Source organism: Periophthalmus magnuspinnatus, chromosome 4 (assembly GCF_009829125.3).
Source record: "Periophthalmus magnuspinnatus isolate fPerMag1 chromosome 4, fPerMag1.2.pri, whole genome shotgun sequence".
Taxonomy (NCBI): Eukaryota; Metazoa; Chordata; class Actinopteri; order Gobiiformes; family Gobiidae; genus Periophthalmus; species Periophthalmus magnuspinnatus.
In genome coordinates, this window is record NC_047129.1 from 19,712,587 (window position 1) to 19,738,638 (window position 26,052).

The 26,052-nt window shown below is 40.7% G+C and overlaps 2 protein-coding genes across 5 annotated transcripts in view; one reads left to right on the top strand and one right to left on the bottom strand.

Annotated features, from left to right (window-relative positions):
• The window catches only part of kank4 (KN motif and ankyrin repeat domains 4), a 148,226-nt gene extending 139,286 nt beyond the window's left edge, over nt 1–8,940 (bottom strand). Inside the window, exon 1 of one of the 3 annotated variants that reach the window (XM_055221520.1) lies at nt 8,900–8,940. The gene's annotated coding sequence lies outside the window, so the exon portion shown is untranslated. Of the gene's footprint in view, nt 1–4,001; nt 4,050–4,169; nt 4,248–8,899 lie in introns of those variants that run through there. The other 2 variants (XM_055221519.1, XM_055221521.1) reach the window with 2 other exon arrangements.
• A 592-nt stretch (nt 8,941–9,532) lies between these two features.
• Nucleotides 9,533–25,762, top strand: usp1 (ubiquitin specific peptidase 1). 2 transcript variants are annotated; one of them, XM_055221524.1, is made up of 9 exons: nt 9,533–9,660; nt 10,161–10,387; nt 11,443–11,575; nt 12,680–12,781; nt 12,866–13,026; nt 14,855–15,492; nt 15,606–15,764; nt 16,734–16,935; nt 23,127–25,762. In XM_055221524.1, exons 2-9 carry the CDS (start codon nt 10,218–10,220, stop codon nt 23,860–23,862), a joined length of 2,301 nt encoding a protein of 766 aa, XP_055077499.1. In that variant the 5' UTR covers nt 9,533–9,660; nt 10,161–10,217; the 3' UTR covers nt 23,863–25,762. The 2 variants fall into 2 exon arrangements, with proteins under 2 accessions (XP_055077499.1, XP_055077500.1); XM_055221525.1 differs by having other exon boundaries at nt 11,446–11,575; nt 23,127–25,753.
• The last annotated feature ends 290 nt before the right edge of the window (nt 25,763–26,052 follow it).

Sequence of the window (26,052 nt, forward strand, 5' to 3'; positions counted from 1 at the left end):
CCTAAAGAGACCGGAGAACCACAGGCAACCACACAGACATGCACGCAGGCAACCACACGGGCGAACACACGCATAACCACAAACACAACCACACAGACAAGCACGCAGGCAACCACACGGGCGAACACACGCACAACCACAAACACAACCACACAGACAAGCACGCAGGCAACCACACGGGCGAACACACGCACAACCACAAACACAACCACACAGACATGCACGCAGGCAACCACACGGGCGAACACACGGACACGCACACGGGCAAACAGGCAGGCAACAACATGGGCGAACACATGGACAAACACAAAGACAACTACACAGACATGCATGCAAGCAACCACACGGGCGAACACACAGGCAACCACGCAGGCAGATATGCAGACAAACACACGAGCAAACACGCAGACAAGCACGTAAACAAGGGCGCAGACAGCCACACAGATAAACACACGGGCAAACACACACTCAACTACGCAGACAAACACACTGACCAGAACGCAGACAAGCGCGCAGACAACCTCACGGGCAAACACAAACACACAAGCACGCAGACAAGTACGTAGACGGTCACGCAGACAACCGCACAGGTAAAAACGCAGGCAAATGCACAGACGAACACACAGGCAAACAGACAGTCAAAAACATAGAAAACCACAGACAACCAAATAAAATATCAAACATTCTGAAACTTTCTAGGCCGACTATCAAATAATCTTATTCCATCCGTGTAAATGTTCAACCAGGATATCGACTGAACTGATATCTGGAAGATGATATGTGATGCTATTTTCTCAGTATCGATGCCAATATCGGATACCAGAATCAGATTGGTGCATATGTAGTAATTGTGTATATATGTGAGAACAAGTGCACGCATGTGTCTGTGTGCAGACATTTACATGCTAAATTTGCTTTTTGCTTGTTTTTTTTCACTTATATAATGTAAATAAGGTACTTGTATTCCTTCCTGCAGCAAACATATAAATATTGTGACCTAAAGGTGACAGCCATATTTTTTTTTCATAAGCTCTAACTCAAGTAAAAGCTGTGTGAAACAGCATGTTGTTCCTATGTTGTGTTTACATGTATGTGTTTGTAATACAGTAAGTCTATGCACGCCCGGCTGTCTCCTGCCTTGGATGATCAAACAGATGCTGAAGAGATCCCAAAGCTCAAAGGGAAAAACAACCACAGGAGGAATGATAAAAGCAAGAGCCATCGCGGTGCCCCTGGAATGTGTTGACACGGCGGTGTGTGAGTCGGTAAATATGATGATTTTAACAGAATATAGCTCAAATTCACAAAGCACACTTCAGAAATCAACACTGAAAACTAGTGACTCTCAAAATGTTCACACCACAGACTGCGTAAAGAAGTGGATTAAGTGAGTGTGACGTCACCCACAGTGTTCAACTCCAAATCAAGCTCATCAAGGCTAGAAGTTATAGAAGCCAATGTGGAGCAGAGTACCATATCTGTAGTTCTGACTCTGAGTATCATAGCAACCAAAGAGCCAATCTCAAGTGAGGCTGTTGAAGGTAACACCCCTTACCCCCAGGGTGTGGGCGCTTAGCAACGCGGTCAATCAAACCTGTTGCTAACGCTAGCGGGAGTGATTTGTCTGTTATTAATGTTCATATAATGTACAGACACAATAGTGAAATAAAAAACCCAAGATCATGTAAAGTGGGTTAATATGAACATTTAAGACCAAAATGACGAATCTGACAGCAGCTGTTACAGAGAGAGGGGACACAGTTTTTACATAGAAAGTGAATTGAAGCCAGAGTCGATGGAGCGCGCCCATGATCACTTCCTGTTTGGAACATGGCAGCTAGCAGGTTCATTTATATTTACAATCTATGTTTCAAACCCAAGAAAATATTTGCCAGTAGAATTACTACAAATTAGGGGCATATGCAATTCCTAATCATAATCTGTCGACTTGTTTAACAGCATAAATCAGCTCACCTGTTGTAGTGCAGATAAGTAAGTTCTTTATGATCAGATTGTGTTAAAACAAAGCTCAGCTCTTACTTGGACCATATAACTAATGAGCTTCATTTAACTGGATCTGAACGCTGGGGGTGACGTCACACTCACTTAGTCCACTTCTTCATACAGTCTGTGGGGTTAGGCATACTTAAACTTCTGCTTCAGTCTACTCTTTTATAACTTGTTCATTACTATGTGACAAAAAGTATATTAATAATGTGCAAATCCTAAAATAATTGAAATGAAACAGTCTGGTAGAATTGCCTTTTCCTGATAATATCTTGGTGCTATCATCATTAATGCCACAGAATTAAGATTTAAGAAGTGTTTAATAACAGTAATTCTCCATGTCGATTAGACGGAAATGGAGCTGGGGATCATCGCCTGTGTAATCCCCGCTGCGATTTACTCCACGGCTCCAACAAAACAACATTTCAACAGCAGTTCAAAATAACACAACCACAGTCTGCATTAGTCTGTGTGAAGTCTGTGGAGATCACACTGGCACAATGTTATGAGTACTGTTAAATGTCCATCGCAAAACATCAAAAAAGGCAAAACAAGGTCTGAACTACTACTACTACGACTACTACTACTACCCTCATCGAAGCTAGCAGCTATATGAGTGAATTTGGTGCCGAGTTCCTTATTTGGAATTCTGACCACAAGTATCATAGCAACCAAACAGCCAATCTGGAGAGAGGCTGTTGAAGGTAACGTTTAGCAGAGAGCGGGCGCTTAGCAATGTTGTCAATCAAACTTGTTGCTAACACTAGCGGGAGTGACCTCGGGGAAAGAAGGCGCCTGATTTGTCTGTTATTAATGTTCATATCTTGATTTACAGACACAATAGTGAAATAAAAACCCCAGGATCATGTAGAGCGGGTTAATACGAACATTTAAGACCAAAATGACGAGTCTGACAGCAGCAGTTACAGAGAGAGGGGACACAGTTTATCAATAGAAAATTAATTGGAGTCAGAATCAGTGGAGCTGGAAGTGCTCCTATGATCACTTCCTGTTTGGAACGTAGCAGCTAGCAGATTAGCTATGTCCATTTTATATAAACAGTCTATGGTACAAACAGAGGAGCCTCCACTGTTGCAGCAAAACAGAATATTGCAATAAATGATAATGCTGAAACTACTTCCTGCTACGAACAAAGACAATCGCAGTGAATCAGTTTTAAATAGCAACAAAAAAACTGCAGAATGATGATGGCTGAGGTAAATATAGACAATAAATTATAATATTAAAACCAAAACCAAAACATAAAACAGAATTCTAAATCTACAAAATGTAAAAAAAAATAAATAAAAAATGTGAATTTGTATCATCATGAGTCATACAGGTTCAGAATTCAAACTTCTACAGCTCAAATCTCATTTAACAACAGAAAAATAAACAAAAATATTAGTAGTGAAAGAAAAAGTCCCACGATAAAAACTGACCCCCAAAAATGATGGTTCTGTCTGTTATGATTTGAACAACAACTCGATACAGTGATTATAATGACGTTTGGATGGGACATAACTGACTACATGAACTGAAAATACTGTTTCAGAATACTAACTGTAGTACCTGTATTCAGAGTACAGTTAATGTACTAAATTAAAATGAATACATTGCAGTACCGGCTTTGAACTGCACAGTATTAGAGAAAAATATAAAAGACAACTCTAACAGTGTGTGTGTTTTAATCAAATTAGTCATAAATAAATACCTACTGTAACAAAAAGGGCAACAAAAATAAAGTCATTTGTAAGTCCATGTGATATTATGTATAATGCATCTTTGTGTAAAAGTATTCCAAATATACAGAACACAGTACTCTCTGGCTCTGTTTGTTATTAGTATTCTGTATCTGAGTACAATTTTTGCAGTATTCTTCCCCATCCCGGTGTTTGTCCCTGACCTCACCTGTGCGTTTGTCGTCCCTGACCTCACCTGTGCGTTTATCGTCCCTGACCTCACCTCTGTGCGTTTGTCGTCCCTGACCTCACCTCTGTGCGTTTGTCGTCCCTGACCTCACCTCTGGCCGTACCTCTGCGTTTGTCCAGTTGAGTCTCTTTAGTAACGCCACATAAACATAAACTCCAAACTTTTCCCAGTGAGGTTGTCACAAAGCCAAAAGAGCGGGTTTGAGTCAGCGAGCGGAGCGCCGTGTCTACCTGCGTGGGCTGAGTAAATATATCCTGGCGGCGGATGAGACGGCGTGAAAGAGGAGAGAGCGCTACAGAGCAGGCGTCCCCGCGTTCAGACACAAGAGCAGACTGAGGAGGAAGGAATCTGCAAATCACACAGGCTCCCTGGATACACCCACCTCCAGACCAGCAAATAAGAACGCACTGGGTTTAGAGGATGTAAAGAAACGGAGGGAGAGGAGAGGGAGAGAAGAGAGAGGAGAGGGAGAGAAGAGAGAGGGAGGGAATGAGAGAGAGAGAAGAGAGCGAGGGAGAGAGGAGAGAAGCACGCACAGAGTTTAGAGGATGTAAAGAAACGGAGAGAGGGAGAGAAGGGGGGGAAGAGGGAGGGAGAGAGGTGAGAGATGATGTTTAGAGGATGTAAAGAAATGGAGGGAGGGAGAGAGAGAGGCAGAGAAGAGAGGGGAGAGAGAAGAGAGGAAGGGAGGGAGGGAAGGAGAGAAAAGAGAGAGGGGGATAGATGGAGGGAAAGAAAAGAGAGGGAGAGAGAAGGAGAGGGAGGAAGGAAGGGAGGAAGAGGGAAGGGGTGGGAGAGACAGAAGGAAAGATGGAGAGGCGAGGGAGGGAGAAAGGGAGGAGAGAGCGATACAGGAAGAAGAGGACAGAGAGAGATAGACAGAAAGAATGAAGGGAGCGAGGGAGAGAGGGAGAGTGAGAGAGAGAAAGGGAGACAAAGGGAGAGAGAAGAGAGGGAGTAGTGGGGAGAGAGGGAGCGAGAGGGCAGATGTACATTAATGTGAGGTCAGGTTTAGGGATGCATCTATCCATCTTTTTTCTGTTAATGCAGTGCTACTCAAACATGTGTGAATGAAACAAAACACAACTCCAGGTCTGTTTTTGAAGAGGGAAAACCATTAGAACACGTCTAAAATCCCCATTTTGCAGAATATCGGACCTTTAATAACTTACTCCAGTGCAGTAAAAATACATGAACGCTACTCCCTGTTGCCACGGTTTCAAAAAGATAAACAAAATGAACGGTATCAGAGCATAATCCGCCTCACAGCCGCGGCTCTGTTTGTGTGATTTAGAGCTCAGACTAAGTTCTCTGTAATCTGCTGGGCTAAACTGTGGATCACTTCAGATGTGTAAAATAAAAAGGTAATTTAATCTAATATAATCTGGTGAGACAACGATTCTAAACAACGATTCTGAACATCTTAATGTAGCTGGGGACTGGGAGGGCACGTAAAAACTAGAGGTAACTCCCTAACTTAATGAAATGCAATATCCCAACAAGAATAAGGTATGTGTTTTATTATTGCAGCAGCTGTTGGCATTAAACAACATACTCTCAATATAAACCATTCTTACAACTCTCTCTCTCTCTGTGTCAGACTTCCTCCACTCCATCTTCACCGCAGCAGCAGAAGTAACAGCCACCTCAACCGCTCAAAATCCTTCTCAGCTTCACCAGCACTTGCACAGTCAGATATGTCCTTTAAAGAGGGGGTATTATGCCAAATCGCATTTTCTAATGTTATTCCTTCATCAAAAACCTGCCTGAAGATGTTTTAGATGTCATCCATGCATGTTTGAGTAATCTAGCGATCTCTCCCAGGCCCTATTCAAACCCTCCTTACGTTTAGCGCTATGATTCTGCACAACGCTCCGCCCACAAGCTTACATCTCCCATGCTCTCACACGACAATTCGCCATAAATATACAAAAACATGATACAAAACAATACACTACAGCTTCACAAACCTGGTGTGATGTGCAGTAGTTTCATTAACACTGATTGTAATGTGATAGCGCTGTGAAGTGGGCGGGGCGTTGGACTCAGGGCGCCAAAAACAAAAGTGAAACTTGTAAAATATGTTAATACTTTGTTTTGGGTGAATAGAGCATTTTCAAAACAATAAAAGGAAACATGGAGATCTAAATATGTGATGTGTTACAGGTGATACCCCATAGAAGTAAAATACCCCCTCGTTAACCAAACCTGGAAAGATCTTGAAGCACAAAAGTCCACATAAAAAACTAAAAATCTACTTAAACACCATCAGGTTTTGTCATAAACTGTTTAATTCCAGCAGAACCTCAGCATGAATCAGGTATAATCGTGATCTCAGGTATAATCGTGATCTCGAGTGACTTTCATTAAAACTCCAGTCTGTCTGGGCATAAAGGAGCCTGTTGTTGGGCCGTAAACTGGACATACTTCTCATTCTTGTGCAGCAGACCCTCAGTTCACCCCCGCAGTGCCCCTCTTTTCTGGGAGACAGAGGAGTCAACTGAGGGGGGTGGTCTCCAAGGCCTCCAGCTACCACCACCTCCTCCAGCTCGGCCCTGAGACGCCGTAGTCTCTGGGGACAAAGCCCGCCTTCATCAGGGCCCAGATTTCTCAAACGGAGGGAGGTGCGTAAGAGTGGTGCTCATTACTAACTCAGGTTAAGGGTTAAATTCTTCACGGAGCTGCCTGTAGGTGGCGCCCTTGAGATCTAAGAAGGAATCTGTGTTTTGAAATAAAATGCAAATGAACTGGTAAAACAAGTTTATGCGGTTTACTGTCCCTCATGGACAGGATGAGAAAGCAGAAAGGACAAGTACTTTTTGTGAGGGGGAGGAGAAAAAGAGAGAGGGAGGGAGGGAGGGAGAGCAAGAGAGAGAGCGGGAGAGACAGGCAGAGAGAGAGGGAGAGAGATAGAGTGAGGAGACAGAGAGAGGGAGAGAAAGGAAGAGAGAAAGGGGTGAAGAGAAAGAAATAGAGGGAGAAAAGGACAGAGATAAACAGAGAGACAGACAGAGAGAGGGAGGGAGAGCGGGAGAGTGACAGAGAGAGACAGGGAGAGAGAGAAGGAGAGAAAGGGAAGGGGATAGAGAGAGAGGGAGAAGAGGACAGAGAGAGACAGAGAGAGACAGAGAGAGGGAGGGGTGCAATATTTATCCTGGGGAAATTTGTCTTATTTATAAAACCTTTTACTGCTCAAATCTTCAGAAAAAAAAAAAAAAAAAAACTTCTATGACTCATTAAGTGTTTCATTGACATGTTGTGGCTCATGTTCATTAAAAACTGCACATTAAAAATACTTCTCACCTCGAACAGTTTCTTTGGGGAAATCCAGCTTTAGGCTCATCGTGTCCGTGGCATCAATGAGTTTCAATAATATCGTTTATTGTCTATATTTTCTTTACCCATATATCATGACAGACTTGCATCCACAAACACAATAACATCGCCATGGAAACAAAATGACAACACTACTAGGTCAAGTTACAGGTCAGTTTTTTGGCGGAGCGACCGTGCATACTGTAAAAATGCGTGTTTTTCAACGTTTGAGCTGCTGTGACTGAATAAATGCAAGACAGATCAGTTTAAAGACATACTGTGGAACATTCCAGGCAAAGCAATAGCATTTCCAAAGAGACACTACAAGCAAGCATCCATCGGAAAAGTTACACAGTTCGCCTTTAAGTTACATCTTCGACATGTTAGTGCCACATGAACCATCTCACACTCTGAGGACTAAACCAGGACTAAAACAGGAATAAAGTGGGACTAAACCAGGACTGAATCAGGACTAAAGCGGGACTAAAACGGAACTGAAGAGGACTAAACCAGGACTGAACCACAACTAAACCAGGTCTAAACCAGGACTGAACCAGGACTAAACATGGGGAATCAGCGTTGTGAGTTTTGTACGGTTAAAGCCTGGAACATTCTTCCTGAAGATGTGAGACAGGCCTCTACTTTGACAATGTTTAAATCCAGACTCAAAATGGAGCTGTTTAGCTGTGCATACGACTGAAAGGGTTTTATTCTGCCTCTTCTCTTTTAATGTTACTTTTATGATGATTATTTGTTTTAATTTGTTGTATTGTGATTTTAATTTCTTTATTATTCTGTAAACACTTTGAATTACTCTGTGTACCAGTTGTGCTGTACAAATACACTTCCCCTGTCTTTAAGTTGAAATTTCAGTTAACCAGAGACTTGCAGCAGAAAGCACTCCATGTTCTATAAAAAACTTTGTCCCAGGAGAAAAGGGTTAACATGAGTTGAAAGGCGAATCCATTCCAGCTATAATAAAGTCTTGGTTTCAAATGTAAAGAAAGTACCACCTACACGAGGCTCTGTTTGAAATCTGAATGAATCACCTGCTGGGACACATTTAGAGTCGAGTTTGTATTTAACACTATGAGCCAGAGCTGTGGCGTGCTGCTGTAGTATTCACTGACCTAAAAAGCATCCTACTGAAGCCAGCACAGACCTGGAGAAAACTGAAAACAGAAAGACGTGCAAGAAAGTGAACACTAACCAAGACAAGCCCCTATATCTAAACTATCACATCACATTTCCCATCAGACTCTTTACTGCTACGCCACTTCACACAACCCCACGAATCCTGACAGCAGATAGAAGGATAAAGAGCTCCCTCCATGTACAGCGATGCATCCTTCCCTGCTGACCAAGCAAGGACCCAGTCTCTGCAGCAGCATGCCTTTGGGCTGGAGCCTGCAAACACAACCCAGCCTCCTGTGCACAAACACTCGGATTATGTGCAAAGGGGAGACGACACACCTGCATCCCTTCAGCAACTGCGATCCTCCCCTTCGCGTAAAAACACACGCCAGTCGAAACACTTCAATAATGTAAACAGCAGCGCATTTGACTGTGCATTGACGCAAAAACAAGCGCAAGTCCTAAACCCTGCAAACGCGTTTAAGGGGAGAAAATATAAATAGTATCTTACCGTGAAACCGTGGCGGGGTAGTGTGCACTGTCAGATGGAAGATGCTGAAGGGAAGGAGGGAAGGATGCTCGACACTTTCGGCCAGCGTTTCATGGAGAATATCGCCCCCTTCTGGACGTGATGCGCAGGTAGCAGGCTTTTGCACATGACGCGACGGGACCTTTTGCACATCTGGGAATTAAAAGCTAAAAGAAGTTATGATACTGTGCATTTGCGTGTTAAGGGATAGTGACTGCAAGAAATAAAAATAGTAACATAGATATAAGTGTAATAGCTGTTAAAATGCTAAATATGGTTAAATTAAAAAGCTATTTTCAGATTGCATGATATTTATATTTCTACCATGCAAACCTTAAACACATAAAGTTTGTATAAGCAAGTAAAACACGTTATGATGCTTATCGCTACTTAAAAAACTACAAAAATGGCTTCCTCAAAGGACCCCCCGTAAGCGCCTCCAGTTGTGCCTGCAGAATTACGCCGTGTATTTTTTGATTCATTCCTTTTATGCTATTTACCGACTCGTTTTATATATATATATGTGACGAATTATAACACGTGTATCTACAGATGTGACTGTTATTATCGCGTTTTTGTCGAGTATTTTGTCTACGTGACCGGCGTGTGTTCGGCGGTTGGGGACGTTTGGGTCCTTGCCGCGGGAAAAAGCGCCAACTTCTGCGGCATCTCTGAAATTTGATCAAAAATACACTTAATTTGGCGACGATGTGGGATAAGATCTACTGAGATGACAAATTGTGGTAAGAGTTTGAGAGTTACACCTATTTTTGTTGCTGTTTCCGGGCTTGTTCGTGTTGTGTGGAGCAGCGTGTCGCCTCCTCGCGCCGTACGCCTCTCGCGCTCTCCTCCTCGCGCCTCTCCACCGCTTTACCGCTTTGACCCACTTTAGTTGCCTGGTTATGCGCCAAACGTGCTATTTTTGTGAATTAGACCTGGTTTGCGAGCATTATTTAACACATAGTGAAGCGATCAGTTCACTTGTTTCGCTGGTAGCCGCCAGGACGGAGCAGTTTGATAGAATTGTTGCTCGGACAATGAAACAGAAAGTTAGCTTTAGCATGCTAACCTGTTATGTAATAATACAGGAGTCTGGCTGTTTCGAAGTTTGGACAGAATAGCGCTTTAAACAACGGTTCTTGCGGGTAGAAACACGTGTATATGTTAGATTTGTTCGACTTTACACGCCCCAAACTCTCGATGGCGCCTAATATACTGATGTTGTATTTCCACTTTTGGACAGTCGGGGGCGCTGTTGCTGCGGTGTGAACGGGCCCAGGCTTCACAGAGGTCAGAAAAGATGCCAGTAGTTCAGGGGGATACGGTTGTTGCGACGCTGGGGAGCCCCATTAAGAAAAATAGACTGTCCCTGAGGTTTTTCCATAAGAAGGAGACTAAGCGGGCTTTGGACTTCTCTGAACCCGCCCCTGATGAACCCAAGACGGGAGAACCAGTGGAGCAGGAGCCGAGGTGAGCCCGGGTGTGGGACAGTCAAAAATACTGAACACTTTATGCCTGTAATGGCTTTGTATAGGTGTGTTATTTAAGGACAACGCAATCCAAGACAAAATACTGTGTTCTAGAGGATTTTGGAGGAAAAAATAGGACTATCTTGGTATTTTTAGACAGCCCTGATGCTTTTTTAAGGTGCATAAATGTAATATTTTAACTAATGCATGGCTAAAATGTTCAACTTCATTTATTCTTAAGATGGAGGCTTTAATATAAGCCAATTTTTGGAGTTTTTTTTACTCTTCCTGCACCTGCTTTTTACATACAGTGTCTTTTTATTGTTATATATTATGAGTGCAAAACAAATAAAATATAAATTTCTCATATGAAATGAATACATGAATAAAGATACTAGCGTTACCAAAAATGCTGAAACCCTTAAATTATAATTTAATCAATGCTAAATCTAGTCAAAACTAAATAGTAACTTGAACAAGTAACAATATGAAAATATCACTGAGATTTTTTTTTTTTTTTTTTTTTTTTTTTTAAGCTATATCAGAAGTAATGCAAGACCACAGTGTACTGTAGAAAGATGGTATTTTATGATTTGCTTTGGAAATCATTGTGGTGTTGATCTTTTCTTCCATTTGAAAGATGCATGTAATTATCTTGGTTTATGTTGTAATGTTGTACACTGCAAAGTGCTAGAATGTTCCTTTCTGTCATTTGAAAGATTACACTGCCAGTTTCATTTTCGTCTCTTTAATAATAGTGGACAATTCAACGCTATAAATACAGTACCAGCCCAAAGTGTGGACACACCCTCTCATGCCATGTTTTTTTAAATTATATTCTTTATTTATTTTTAAACAACTTTGTACATTTTATATTCACACAGAAGACAGGAAATGTATGTAGACTGAGAGAGTGTGCCCAGACTTTTGTGTACATCCAAAATTACCATTTTATTGTGATGTAGAAAACCCTCTCACCTTGTGCATGTTTTATTTCTACACATCAGGTTTGTTTATCGTCCACATAAATAATAATCTTTACATTTGTGCTTCTAGCAGCTGTGACCAGGTAGTGCCCTGCCCGCCCTCTCCCAGCCTGCTCCTGTCTCAGGAGAAGAAGGAAAACCTGCTGCCGTTCATTGGCTTCAACAATCTGGGAAACACCTGCTATTTGAACAGCGTGCTGCAGGTAACACTGACACCTCGAGATTTGTGCAGGTTTAGAGGCAGCTCTGTTTTCTGCAGCTCTGTCCTGGTTTAAGAATGTAGCTGCTGTGTTGCTAAGCTGTTGTATGCTCAGTTTTTTCATGATGTTTTGTTGGACTCGGGGCTCCAGACTGACCGTTCTAGGTGCCTACATTTTTGCCCAATGCAAATAAAAATCCTCTCTCAAATACAACACAAAATTCATAAGAAAATTTAAGAAATGGATTTGTATTGTTTAACAAAATATTAATAATTTTGTATCAATATTACTACATTTACACTTTAAAATGTACTTTTAGAGTTAAAAGTATTTCACACAAGTTGTTCATTTTTTAAACAGGTACTTTGATACTTTTACTTAAGTACATTTTTTTCATGCAATACTTTTACTTGAGTAACTTTTTACCTGTGCATCTGTACTTTTACTTAAGTAACAAAATTGAGTACTTAATCCACCACTGGTTTACAATATGAATTGTATATCCAGGTAAAAGTATCTAACAACATGACTTATTTAGCCCTTAATGTTGAGGTAATTTAAGGATGATGTATGGTTTAAATAAGCGGCTGGTTCTGGTGCAAAACAAATGGAAAAAAAACAAAACATTTCAGACGTTTGGAGTCTGGAGCTGTGAGTTCTTATCAGATTGTCTCTGTGGTTTTTGTTCCTACAGTTAAACACGTCTAAACACACACACAGCACCTGTTTGAATCAACTTCTTTTTTTCCCACTTTGTTACAGCTGTATTTGTCAGAGGGAGGATTGTATTTCACCTTTAGGCTCTGAAATCTGATATTTATAGTATGAAATATTTGAGCCTGTACCATGATCCTGTCCTAATACCCACAATGCACTCTGCACACTTATGAACTGCACATTCAGTTTTTTTTAAATACAGTGTTTCCTGTTTTTGTCTATATAATTCATTTTGCAAATTTAGATTCTTGACCAAATCACAAATCTAATCTCTTACATTTTCAGTCATATTTATTTATTTTTGAAGTATTTATTAGAATCTGCCTTTTCTGTTTTTAAGCTCATGTTGATTTTAAGATTTAGATTATCTGTTTGTCATTTGTGTTGTAGGTGCTGTATCACTGTCCAGGGCTCAGAGAGGGCATCAAGAAACTGCACAGCCTCTGCAAGAACAAGGAGAAAGCAAAGGATGAGAGTGAGAAAGCTGAAGAGGTTGGTGCAAAGCTTCACGTGTCACAATAAGTCGTGTTTATTGTATTTTTCATTTCTAAAGTTTGTGTTTTATTTTGTTTTTAGACAGAAGAGGAGTCTGCTCCGCCCCACATAGACCTGCTCTGCAGCTTCATGAGCCTCATCACTTCAGTGGAAGAGCTGCAGTCCAGTTTTCTGCTCAATCCTGACGGCTTCACCGAGGGAGACTTAGCCACGCCCCCTCGGAAGATACTCAACACCCTCAGGTCAGCGTAACTTTACACAGTATTGATACTGTCAGTCCCTGGGGGTGTGAGGCTAACTGTAGGCACTGCTCTATCTGAAGCTCTGTTACTCAAGTTAGACTTTAATCTGAGCTTTGTTTTAACACAATCTGACCAGATACAGTGTACTTAGCTGGAACTACAACAGGTCAGCTGATTTGTGCAGTTAAACAAGTCCCTCTCAAATAACATTACAGTCACAAAAACAAAATGGTGCCTTTCATTAAAAACAAAACAAAACACACACACACACACAGACAACATGGGTAGGAGAGTTTTCTAGCGGAGATGAGCGTCTGGTTGGAGGATTTTCACGCTTTATCGTCCAATTCTAGACGCTTCTGGATTCAAACAGAAAGTCGAAGGGACAGTCAGTTCTATTTTAGACCTGGCTGAGCCTGGGCTAATAATGAGCCTGGGCTAATAAAACTGTTGACATTTTAAATAAAGAGGGGCCTGGCAGATCCCCAGTTCCATGGCATCAGATTCAGTTTAAAGTGCCTGTGACGGGGTTAGACACTCATTTCACTTAAACACAGTTAAGATTGTTATATTTAATGTTTTGTAAAAAAAAAAAATCACAATTGTTTTCCCAGTTTTTTATAGGTTTAAAATGTTTAAACTATCAGAAAAATGTATTTCTTTTGTAAATTGTGCTGAACTTTTGGGCAGAATTCTCCCAGTGGGATGTCATCAGTTTGATATAGACCTCTTTACTTCATGTCATTTTCAAGATATGTTTCAACTTTTCTTTACAAATTGCTTCTTGGTTAGTGGTGGTGTAAAAATATAATTTATATTTACAAGTTTTATCCCACCAAATTAAGTAGAAATTGGATCTCTCTTCAATCTCCCTGGTTTCTTTAACGATGGTGCTGCTCTGCAGTTCCAGTGTTTTTTAATTTAAAACCCACCAGAATGTACCAAAACCCCTTCACCTTATTATCTGAACTCAATTTTCTTTTACCATGGATTGTACCTGGAATGAGGGATTACACCGAAGTTACACAAAACATGACTACACAGCTCTCTAAAAAAGGGTTGTGGGTGAGTTTGTAGTAAATTTAAATTGTGTAAGTTGCCGATAATCATCAAAATCAGCTCCACATATCGGCTCAAAAATATCAGCAGTTTATCGGCCTTCGTTTGCTCTGGGTATTCATCTTTCCATTGACAAGAGGTCTTGTAATACATCTTTTCAGTGACTGCAAGCATCTTTTTAGTGACATATCCTATCTTCATGTTAACAGTATATCCATTTATGACCTTGTATGGACAGTATGTAAATTTAGTTTAAGTCCTTATAGGACCATCTATAGATGGTGTAAGTACTGGATGGCTCCTTTCTCACCACACTCACTCACCCACTCATTCCCTCACACACACACGCTCACACTCACATGCATGTGCCTGCTGTTGGTACCTACACTCCTCTGATATCAGATAAACTTCTTTCATCTCTCTACCTGGTCTGGAATCTCTTCCTTCACAATTACATCGGTCAGTCTCTAATTATGTAGTTGTAGATGTTGTGTTTGACGTTATAAGAAGTGTCCTAGAAAAGTCCTTAAACTATTTCAAGCCAAGCCAGGGACCCCTGAAAGAGTCATCATAATTAGACTGGGCTCAAACCAGGACCAAACAAGTAGAGGACGGTGCATCTTTAGACTCGGAGTCGTCCTATTACAGACCTGGTTTAGATCTGGTGCTACTTAGAAAGTTTAAAATAGTCTTCTCACATATGGACTTTGAATTTTTACTTGAAGATTAGAACATTTTAATAAAACCTAGTATGTTTTATGTACCACAGGCAGCTCAACCCCATGTACGAAGGCTACCTCCAACATGACGCGCAGGAGGTGCTGCAGTGCATCTTGGGATACCTGCACGAGGCCTGTGACACCATAAAGAAAGAGCAGGAGCTGGAGAAGGGGAAACACGCTGTGTCTGAGTTAAACCTGGAAAATCCCAAAACCTCCACAGAAGAGGAGGGCCAAGTCAATGGAAAACGAAAGAGTGATACGGAAGCTGGGAATGCCAAGAAGAAGCCAAAATCTGTCCCGTCTAAAGCTCCGGAAGGGGAGAAGGAGAGCGGATCAACCGTACAAACTCACCCCAAGAGGAAATGTTCTACTGATTCTTTAATAGAGTCTGCTCAGGGCAAGGACGGAGTGCAGGAGACCACAAACGCAGAAGAGGAAAACGAGGGTGGAAAAACGGCCAAAGAGACAGATGGGAAGAGGAAGAAGAGAGCTAAACTCGGCTGGCTCAGACCCTCCAAGAAACAGCCGAGTATCTTCTCAAAGTTCCGTAGTGTTGGACGGGTCAGTTCTACCACAGGAAAGGATCGAGGTAAAGAGGAGATGGAGAAGCCTGAAGAGAACGTGGAGGACAGTAAAGAGATCACACTGGACACAAAGGCTGAAGAGGAGGCTCCAAAGACAGATGGTACGAAAGAGGATCATAGCCGTGTTTGGATCAGTGTAAACATTATTATCCCATCCCTGGTACTTCGTGATCATGTCGTTGATTCCGTCTTAACACTTCTTTTCTCTGTCCAGCTGTGTTGGACCTGATGGCCCAGTTGTTCCAGGGGCAGTTGGTTTTGAGGACTCGATGTTTGGAGTGTGAGAGCTTCACCGAGCGCAGAGAGGGATTCCAAGACATCAGCGTCCCAGTGCTGGAGGAGAACCCCCCCAGCCCCGAGGAGCTGTCGGAAAGTAAGAGCATACAGCCTGGACCCTGAGGAAAGGGTCAAAAATAGTCTAGACACTTTCTGATACTGAAATCAGTCCTATTGTGTTTGTGTCGCTCTATAGTTATAATCTTTGACACTCGTGGATCAATGTGATATAATTTACACATTTTAAATCACAATATTAATCTAAAACGACTTAATAAAAGAAACAAGTCCATAGTGCCTAGTGGAAGCTGATGTTGCCGTAAATGTCATCACAACAAAGCGCCGCATGCTGTCGGCGCCCCCTATGGATAGTTGCACTTTTTTTTTTCAGTTGTACCAAAATAACTACGAGACGCTGCCGAATCAGACCAGTATCACTGATTAAGAAAATAAAACAGGAGAAGGAAGTAAGTCACAGTGGGCGTGTACAGATGGAAGTTAAACGGGGGTAGATCGAAAAAATGGCGTCTTGAAAATAGTCAATTTAAAGATTACTCAAACATGAATCACTCCAAATACAACTTCAGAGGCTCAATGAGAAGAAACGACTAGAACATGTTTAAACATCTGAACAGAACAGTTTGTGTAATGGGTTTGCTTAAAGAAAATCACATAAATAAGGCGACAGGACCTTTCCTGATGAGGTTTTGAGTGGGAGGACCTTTCCTGATGAGGTTTTGAGTGGGCTTCATCTGTATCAGAACCAGTATAACACCATAAGGTAATATTAAAGAAACTTATTACGTTGGGTTGGAAATTATATATATATATTTTTTTTTTATGTCATTGTGGTATTGAAGTCTATCAACTGGAGCATATCAAAATTGTGTTAGTATTACAAGTCAATTTTGTGAATTAATTTAGCAAATAAAACAAAATGAAAACTAAAAACAGAAGAAGAATTTAAAAATATTTACTAAATTATCAAACCTACAGTTAAATAACTTAAAATTCATTTTTCTTACCCATAACTGATGTTTAACAGACCCGTGTCCTGTTGCTTTAGTCTCTCCAGACCCCAAACCGGAGCTGAAGACTCTGAACTGGGCGATCGGTCAGTTTGCGTCAGTGGAGCACATCTTTGGAGAGGATAAGTATTTCTGTGAGACGTGTCATCATTACACTGAGGCCGAGCGCAGTCTGCTGTTTGACAAAACCCCCGAGATCATCACCATCCACCTCAAACGCTTCTCTGCAAACGCTCTGGAGTAAGTGAATCCCTGTGACACTAGTACAAAACTCAGATTTCCACATTCAGGGTTTTACATATTTTTCTTCATTATTAGTTGATTTAACAGGTCAGTGCACATTAATAAACCCGTGTAAATGTACCAGATCAAGTCCAGTGCTCTGAACACTCACTCAAACTCTCCGGGTCCCCATTTGCAGGACTGAACTATTAGGGTTCCTACACGTTCTGGAAATTCTGGGAAAATCTGGAAAATCTGTTTATCAGACAGGAAAAAAAATGTGAGAAATGGAAAAAGACAAAATGTCCTGGAAAATGTATATTTTGTGCTTACATTTCTCCACATTTTGCTTTGCTGTTTATGAATTTGACATCCAATAGAGGCGTTTACTGCCCCCTACTGGAGCAGTTGGGCTTTTTAAAAACTCCTCAAAAATCCACCAAAATGCATGAAATTCAACAAATTTGTACAACATTTCTTGGAGAGGACCCAAGGTAGAATTTATTTTTCAGTTAATATTTTAGTCTGAATTCATGTTTGAATGCTCCTGGACATTAACTTTAACTAAAGCACCAGTTTGTAACTTTTGATCCAAAAATAGACTAGGAAATAAAAACATTTTTTTAATGTAGTTGTTTTTATTGCACTGACAAAACTTGACCTAAATAATAATCCTGGTAATATCTGTTTTTGTGTCATGAAGCCAGTGGTGGAACGTAACGAAGTACAAGTAGTAAAGTACTGCACTTAAGAAAAATACAGATACCTAAAAACATACTTTTACAGTGTATTCTTTTTACTTTTACTTGAGTACATTTGAGAGCAGTATCTGTACTTTCTACTCCACTACATTTTTAAACTGGACTGAAAAGTAAAAGTATTTTTTATTATTGTGTGAGATTTGCTGAAAAGGCTGAGGGTTTATTTTTAACACATTCAGAATTTGAACAAACAAAAATATACAAATAAAAACAGGAAAAAACGGCACATTTGAAGCTTTGTAAGAATCTGCTGAAAATTATTAGGTTCACCTTTTAAACCTAAATTACAATTCAAAGGAGAAAAGACAAGAGAGATTATTTTGTCTCAATATTGAGGAGAAGGAACGGGGAGGCAAAACCTTCAGATTACAACCTCCGTACCCTTCCTTCTGAAGTCTCCACCGTCCTTCACCTCTTTTATTAAGAATCAGGAGTCCCTAGTTACGGAATACAAAGCTCTCAAGGGGAGGGCGGAGATGTATGTAGCAAGCAGTGCGAAAACACATATTACTCAGTTCACATTGAGATATATTTTGCTTCTGCATATCTCTCGGTCACTCCTTAACTGCGCTTCCTTCAATGTGCAAGGTGTTTCCTATTTTGGTGTTAAGCCAGCCGCATGTATGGTCCTGCAAATTTCACATCACACAGTGTCTGTAAAACTCCAAAAACAGACATTAGTGCAATAATCATATAAAAGATTACACAGTTAATATAATGCATAAGTATATAAAGCATATAATAAGAGTGATTAATATAAAAGTGAACATTATATTACCTTAAAGATGCACAGTGTGAATAATAAACATATGTTGAATATATATATTGAATATTGAATCCATCATTCCCTCCTGTTTATCGAACTGTGACATCTCACACATCACCATGTAATTTCTTCACTTGGATTTTTAATTCTTACACCTGGGAGGTTTCTTGAAATAATTTTGGAAGTGCTCCTTCAGGGTTCCTCGTCATCACTGCCCTCCAATAGGTACATCTGCACCCCTTTGTCCTCAGGTGCGGGTGAGATGGCAGCGGTTATTAACCTATTGATCAGGGAACGAAGACAAGAAATACAACAGCATCCACACAAGGTTAAAATAGCTACAAACACAGAGATTGATACTAGAACCGAGGAGACCAGTGCTCTGTAGCGCCCAAACACCCTTAGCCAGTCATCCCAGAAGGGGGTACTCAACCCAGACTGCTCCTTTAAGCGTCTGTTCATCGCACGCAGACTGCCTATAGCTCTAGTCAGGCTTCCATCTGCAGCGGTATTGTTGGGGATGACAACGCAACAGCTGGCCCCAATAACAGAACAAACTCCTCCTCGTTCTGCCAGGAGCATGTCAACAGCTATGCGGTTTTGAAATGCCATAAGTGAGGTGGCGCTTAATTGCTCGTGCACTGCTTCAAACCCCTCCTGTGTGTAGTTTCCCAGTTTCTGTACGTTGTAGTGGATGTAGTTGATTCTGTCTACGTTTTTATTGGGGGTGATTGGAATTATAGAGTGATTAATTAAAGGAATGTTTTCAAATGATTTTGATTTGATCAGCTAATTTATATTTATCAGGAACCCATCTGGGTACGTAGGATCATTCTCTCCCCATCGTCCCTTGTATTCTCTTCTAGGTCTTTTGGTATGGTTTTCAATTTCAATTGGTTCTTGCTTAGTCAATGCTACTAATTGTTCATGTTCTATTGACATTACTTCTACCGGTATTATCAGATTAACTAGAGCGCATACTCCAGTAAATTCAGTGGGTATATTTGCTCTAAGTATTTTCCCTCCACAGTACCAGTAGATGTCACTGTGCATCTTGAGCAGTGCTCTATCAGTAGTCAAATTTCTTGCACACTGTGTTTCATCAATTTTACCTAAAACATTTATTTCGGAGTTCCAACGTTTAATACAGGTATAATTTCCTTTTGGCAATTTGGCTTCAAATATTGTTTTTTGTTTCTCAGGTCTAGTTAGTGGGTACACTGCATCCCACTCTGCGCATTCTGTCCCTGGTACTGTGTTTGTCAAAATATCTTCTATTGTGTTGTTAACTCAGGAGGTGTTGGTACCATTCTCAGAAGCGGTCTGGGTCCCATACATGCAACACAGTCCTTATTAATGTACTTAGATGCTTGTTCTATCATTGTCAACCAATTATTCCCAAAATCAGATACTCCAGTTGCCATGTTAAAAACGTGTTCTTTAGTAAAAGTTGCTGTTGCTTTAATTTTTATGCCACTGCCTTGCAGTCTAGAAACCCAGAACCGGTTCAGGGGTATCAACATTGCTCATTTCACATATTATTAACTTATAAATGGGGTCTGTCCCTGTTACATGAGCTCTCAACAGAAACATCCAGCATCCTTGACCATCAATAGTTAAGTTCCTTTTCATGTTATTTACTGTTATCAATAGGTTAGATTTGGTTTTGGCTAAGGTTAGAAGCTTTGCCTGCCTACCTGCCCAAGCAGTTTTCGCCTGTGTTGGTGTCCATTTGTTTTCCTGGTCAGCTACTAATGTGTCCCATCCTTGATTTCGAATATCATTAGTTATGTACCAGTAATCATTAGTATATTCAATTCCTGCTTCCAGACTACGCATAGGAATAGTAATTGTAATAGTTCCAATTGGAATGCAAACTTGAATTCCATATGCGTATGATCTTTCCTTTGAGCACCATCCTTTCCTGCTTGTTTTTTATCACTTTGTCTGCATGCATTGCATGATCCACATATTGGTCCAATGTCCCAGTTGCAAAGTTTATATAATGTTTGTCAATCCAATGATGAATTCCTGTGGTCGAATTAGCATGTAACACATTCTTTAACTGTTGTCTATATGCACAGTTGTCATTGCCTTCTTCGTCCTTAAGTCCACTATGTACTTTAAACACCTTTGTCAGTCTGTGTTTAAACTCCTCAAAACTTTCGTCCTCCTTCTGTTTTGTTCGATTTATTTCCATATAATTTGCCCTCCTTGTGAATCTGTTTTGAATTCTTGTTCTTAACGCTGACAATCTAGTTTGAAGCTCTGGTTCATTATGTGGCAGTACTTCCTGATTTGGGGGAGTACCCTGCATATGGTCCCAGTCCCCTCTAACAGATGCCCAGTGATGTCCCACAGCCTTTCTGTACACTCTTTCTACTTGTTGTCCATTTAAATTATATGATATTCTCAATTGTTCCATAGCTTCCAGAAATTCTGTTACATCCTCAGTTGGTGAAACAATTGCCTTTAATGCATCATCTATGTCACTCTCTGTCCAGGGTCTGTGTACTAGAATAGTCTCTGGGTGTCTTCCACCTGCTGCATCTTTAGTATTTAATAATTGTCCTGCTCTGGGATTTGCAACCTGTTTCATAGGGAAGAGCTCTGTGTCCTGTTCCTCTATATTAGGGGGTTGTACCATGGGGGCACTAGGAGTAATGAAGACGGGCTTTTGTTCTGATGCTTGTTGGGGCTTTCGTGTGCGAGTAATAACAGCCAGAGGTTCAGCTCCCATAGTCTTACTAAATTCAATTTTTATGCCTTTATCTCTTGCCTGTTGCCTAGTCTGAGTGGTTGATATCTCTCTTACTTCATCTCGTAGGTTTTGATAAGGCTGGTATGGGGGCGGTTGCTCGCCTCCCGCTGTTTCTCCTGCTTCCTCTTCTTGGGCTTGCTGTATGGGTGGCGTGTCCGGCTGAGCCGCTATTACTGTGGTTAAATCATCTTCCTCCTTTGTACTAAGCATAATTTGTTTACGCTTTGCCTCTGTTTGTCCTTTTTCTCTTGCTTTTGCCAATTCCAACCATTTTTCTAAATGATAGTAGCCATGTTTACACATATCACTTTCTTTATGTTTGCATTTCTTCTGTATTGTATTTTGGAGCTCCATTATTTTAGAAGATTTTAACTCGCCCTCAAATTTATATTTTGTCACCCACAAATCTAATTTCGTACATTTATCAGGATATTTTGCGTGCACGGCTTTCCAGTCTTTTATCTGCAGTTTATCTTTTGGAGTAGGTTTTGTATTTTTATTTCCCATTTTTATTTCTCAAATTTAGTCCAGCTTTTCACTCCTAGGGAGGTCTCTATCGCTGGAATACAACAACAGGTTGGTACGGTATATTAGTGTGGTATCTCTCACTTTAACCTCACAATAGGTGGAGAAATCTTGCCTCTGCATCCCCAGAAATACACCGTATTGTCCCAACCTCTTTGGTATGAGATTCGTCACCTAGTGGTTCAGAATCTCCACTCACACGTCTCTCACACACTTTTGCTTTTACTTTTACTTCGCTTATTTTTCCCCATGGTTTTGTACCTGCCAGTAAAATTTCACTATTTTACCCGGTAACGGGACTCCGCATCCATCCCTTTTAATATAACCACCTAATTGGTGCCTAGGATAATTAGGGTTTCTCTACGCGCATGACCCCCAGTCATACCGTTTTTTAAAACAAGGCCTACTCACTCGTCTTGTCTCTCTCCCTCGGTACCCCGTCAACCTTCAGACTCCAGACAAACGCCGTAGAATCAGTCTCACCTGGGTCTCCGACGTCCGCTGGAGTCCTCAGGTGTATTGGGATCCGGCTCGAAGGACCAAGTTGTTAGGTTCACCTTTTAAACCTAAATTACAATTCAAAGGAGAAAAGACAAGAGAGATTATTTTGTCTCAATATTGAGGAGAAGGAACGGAGAGGCAAAACCTTCAGATTACAACCTCCGTACCCTTCCTTCTGAAGTCTCCACCGCCCTTCACCTCTTTTATTAAGAATCAGGAGTCCCTAGTTACAGAATACAAAGCTCTCAAGGGGAGGGGGAGATATATGTAGCAAGCAGTGAGAAAACACATATTACTCAGTTCGCATTGAGATATATTTTGCTTCTGCATATCTCTCGGTCACTCCTTAACTGCGCTTCCTTCAATGTGCAAGGTGTTTCCTATTTTGGTGTTAAGCCAGCCGCATGTATGGTCCTGCAAATTTCACATCACACAGTGTCTGTAAAACTCCAAAAACAGACATTAGTGCAATAATCATATAAAAGATTACACAGTTAATATTATATGCTTTATATACTTATGCATTATAAGAGTGATTAATATAAAAGTGAACATTATATTACCTTAAAGATGCACAGTGAGAATAATAAACATGTTGAATATATATATTGAATATTGAATCCATCATTCAGAATTTGAACAAACAAAAATATACAAATAAAAACAGCACATTTGAAGCTTTGTAAGAATCTGCTGAAAATACTTTTACTTTTCACTCAAAGGACATTTTAATGTACTTGTATGTACTTTAATATTTTTACTAAAGTAGATTTTTTCATGTGATACTTTTACTTGTACATGAGTATTTCTTTGCTCCAGTGTCTGTACTTTTACTTGTATTGTATTGCAGTACTTACAGGTAAATAAATGTATTTTTCCTCTGGTTTTCCTCCAGTCTGGACTTGTACGCCGGCCTCTCCAAAGTCAACACGCCTCTGCAGACGCCCTTAACCCTGTGTCTGGACGAGTGGTGCACGCGGCGCTCGGCTAAAGGCCACACCTACGAGCTGTTTGCCGTGGTCATGCACAGTGGCGTCACCATCAGCAGCGGCCACTACACCGCCTTCGTCCGCATGCGCCACCTGCAGGACGCCAAACTCTGGACCTCACGAGACCAGAGGACGAAGGAGGTGGAGAGTGAGGAACAGACTGAGAAAAGGGTTAAAGAAGAAGCCCCGGATTACGACGATGGAGACGTGGCATTCTCCAGAGCGCAGACAGGGGGCGCCATGGCCAAAACGAGGAGTAAAAAGGCGTCTGAAGGCGTTGGGCTCTTGGGAGGGCAGAGGAGTTTGTCTGCATGTGAACTTAAACAAGATAATAACAGTAAAGCCACAACGGACGGGACCAAAAGGAGGAAGACGCTGGGGAGCGTGGCACAGAGTATCGAAACGGGACTGAAGAAACCGCCGGACTCACAGGAAGCGACGGAAATGCAAACGGCCAATGAGAAAGCCTCGGAAAGCCACGCCCTAGGCAGACTCATGGAGTACGAGGGAAAATGGATGCTCTTCGATGACTCGGAGGTGAGAATGTTCGATGAAGAGGAGTTTTTAAGAGCCTGCTCGCCTGAAACGGCGTCCTCGTCCACGCCATACCTGCTGTTCTACAGAAGGACGCCCAAACAGTGAGGGATGTGGTCGATGTAGTAACTGTTGCCTGGGTGATCTGGTGACTTTTTTAACACGATAGTGCCAATATTGTGGATCTGACATTTGAAGCCATAAGCTGCAGCAGAGGTTAGCTAACACTTTATTTAAGCTAATTAAAGATGAACAAAGGTTTAATTCATAATGAACAAATTGTTAACAGTGATTCAGGCTTAGTTACTCCTGCGTAATCGTCTGTCACAGCGGCATCCGGCTAGCTCCAACCAGACGGACAGTCGCTAATGCTAATTTCGGAGTCTAATAAATATTTAAATAACGCCACTATCAGAACGATCCAAGTATTTTTAAGTAGATTATTTAAGTCAATTATTTTTGTTATGTTACATTTAACGTTTTAATAGAACTTAGCATTAGCATTGACATATAAAGATGTACCTTTTGAACACAGAAGTTTTCCTCACATTTGTAAAGGTTCGTTTTTGTGTGTCGGGGCTAATGCTAAAGCTAATTTCAGAGTCTAAAAAATATTTAAATGGCGCCTTTTTAACTTTAATAATCTACACCTAAAAATAATTGGGTCGTCCTGACAACAAATTTATTTTGTTACATTTAGTGGTTAAATAGAAGTTAGCACTAGCATCGACGAGCACTCAGTGCTAATCAGACTTTGGAGCTCGCTGCTGCCGCTGTTCAGGGTTTATGAACTGATGCATTAAGTCGTTGGTTCATGAGGAAAAAGTGTCTGAAGTCTTTGTTCATGATGTAAAGCTCTAAAAAGTTCTTCTGAAGTGTTTTCAGATCATCTGTTAATCTCTCGTCTCTCGTTTCCAGGGACTCGTGTCAAAGCTGAAGTGATTTATTTTTGTGATTTTGTTTAAACCAGGGCCTTTTCTGTCGTCTGCTGTTGTTCAGCTTTATGTTCAGTGGCTTTTACTGTGTCACTGTTTATATCGTTATGTCTCCTCAGTTCCATATTAATGTTTTGGTTGTTTTTTTTTACAAGTTTGAAAAGCACTTTGAATATTCATTCCATCTGGTAGAATTTTTCTTTTTATTCTTTGTGTGCGTGCGTGGGTGTGTGTAGGTGTAGTCATGCACAGGCTTTCAAGTGTTTTTCTTGTATCTCTTTAGCAAATTACTTTTTCTCTACAGGGAATAAACCAAATTCTACTTTTCTATTTGAATTAGTTTGTTTTCCAGTTTGTTGTAAATTTGAATATTTGCAACTGTTCAAATTTAACAACACGAGGACTTTTAGAATTCATTATAAAAACATTAAGAGCCGACATGACGCCATTTTCTGATCTCTGTTCTGTTGTTTCCTCATTTAAAACAGACCTGGAGTTGTGTTTTGTTTCATTCACACGTTTAACACACAAACCCTGCATATTTAGGCTGAGTTCTTCTCTCAAACAGAAAACACTTTGTTCAACCTTGTGATGTCATCATGTGGTCATACAATAAGTGCAAATGAAACAAAACACAACTCCAGGTCTGTTTTTGTGGAAGTAACATCAGAACATGGATTAACGCTCACAAGAGTCCATTTTATGTAATATAGGACCTTTAGTTCATTTTAACATTTAGTTGACACGTGCTAATGTAAATAAAAGGTGCCTTAAAGCTGTTCAATACTTTCATTCAAACTACTGTATATCTTCAGAATGTTGTGCTAATTTCTGTTTAATTTTTTTTTCCAATCCTCTCAAGTGTTGTAGCCATGTTTGTATTGCTAGTCATGTTAGCATCGTGCTAGCCCATATAATGCACCACCTCTCAGGACAGTACAGTTTCAGTTCTGGTTTTTGTCATATTTATAACTCAGATCTGTTCAGAAAGCTTAAATATCCTTTTATAATACCAGCTCTGTAATGTCAACTTCATCCAAACCTGATGCCACAGCAATAAAACTATTTACCTCAAAGATTCAACGTGTTCTGTTTGATTGTAAAGAGCAATACCTGGGATTTTTGTTTCGATCTGATGTCAAATAGAGTTTACACAAGTATCGAAACTAAAAGTCGCATTGACAGAAATGAACCTTTCCTGAATCTGTTTATAATGATGAGCTGTAACTTTCACAAGTAAAAGAAACAGACTAGTATACACCCCCCCTTTCCTCTCATCCTTCCTCCGCTCTCCATTCCTTTACCCTCTTTCCTCCCCCTCTGCTTTCCTCTCCTTTTCCTCCCGCTTTCTCCTCATTCTTTT

What these genes read in the sequence shown, in the direction of transcription:
- usp1 (XM_055221524.1), top strand. Translation starts at nt 10,218, where the DNA reads ATGCCAGTAGTTCAGGGGGATACGGTTGTTGCGACGCTGGGGAGCCCC. An exon ending in CCAGTGGAGCAGGAGCCGAG is followed by an intron (nt 10,388 to 11,442) that starts GTGAGCCCGGGT and finishes TTGTGCTTCTAG; the next exon opens with CAGCTGTGACCAGGTAGTGC. An exon ending in CCCCGAGGAGCTGTCGGAAA is followed by an intron (nt 15,765 to 16,733) that starts GTAAGAGCATAC and finishes CTGTTGCTTTAG; the next exon opens with TCTCTCCAGACCCCAAACCG.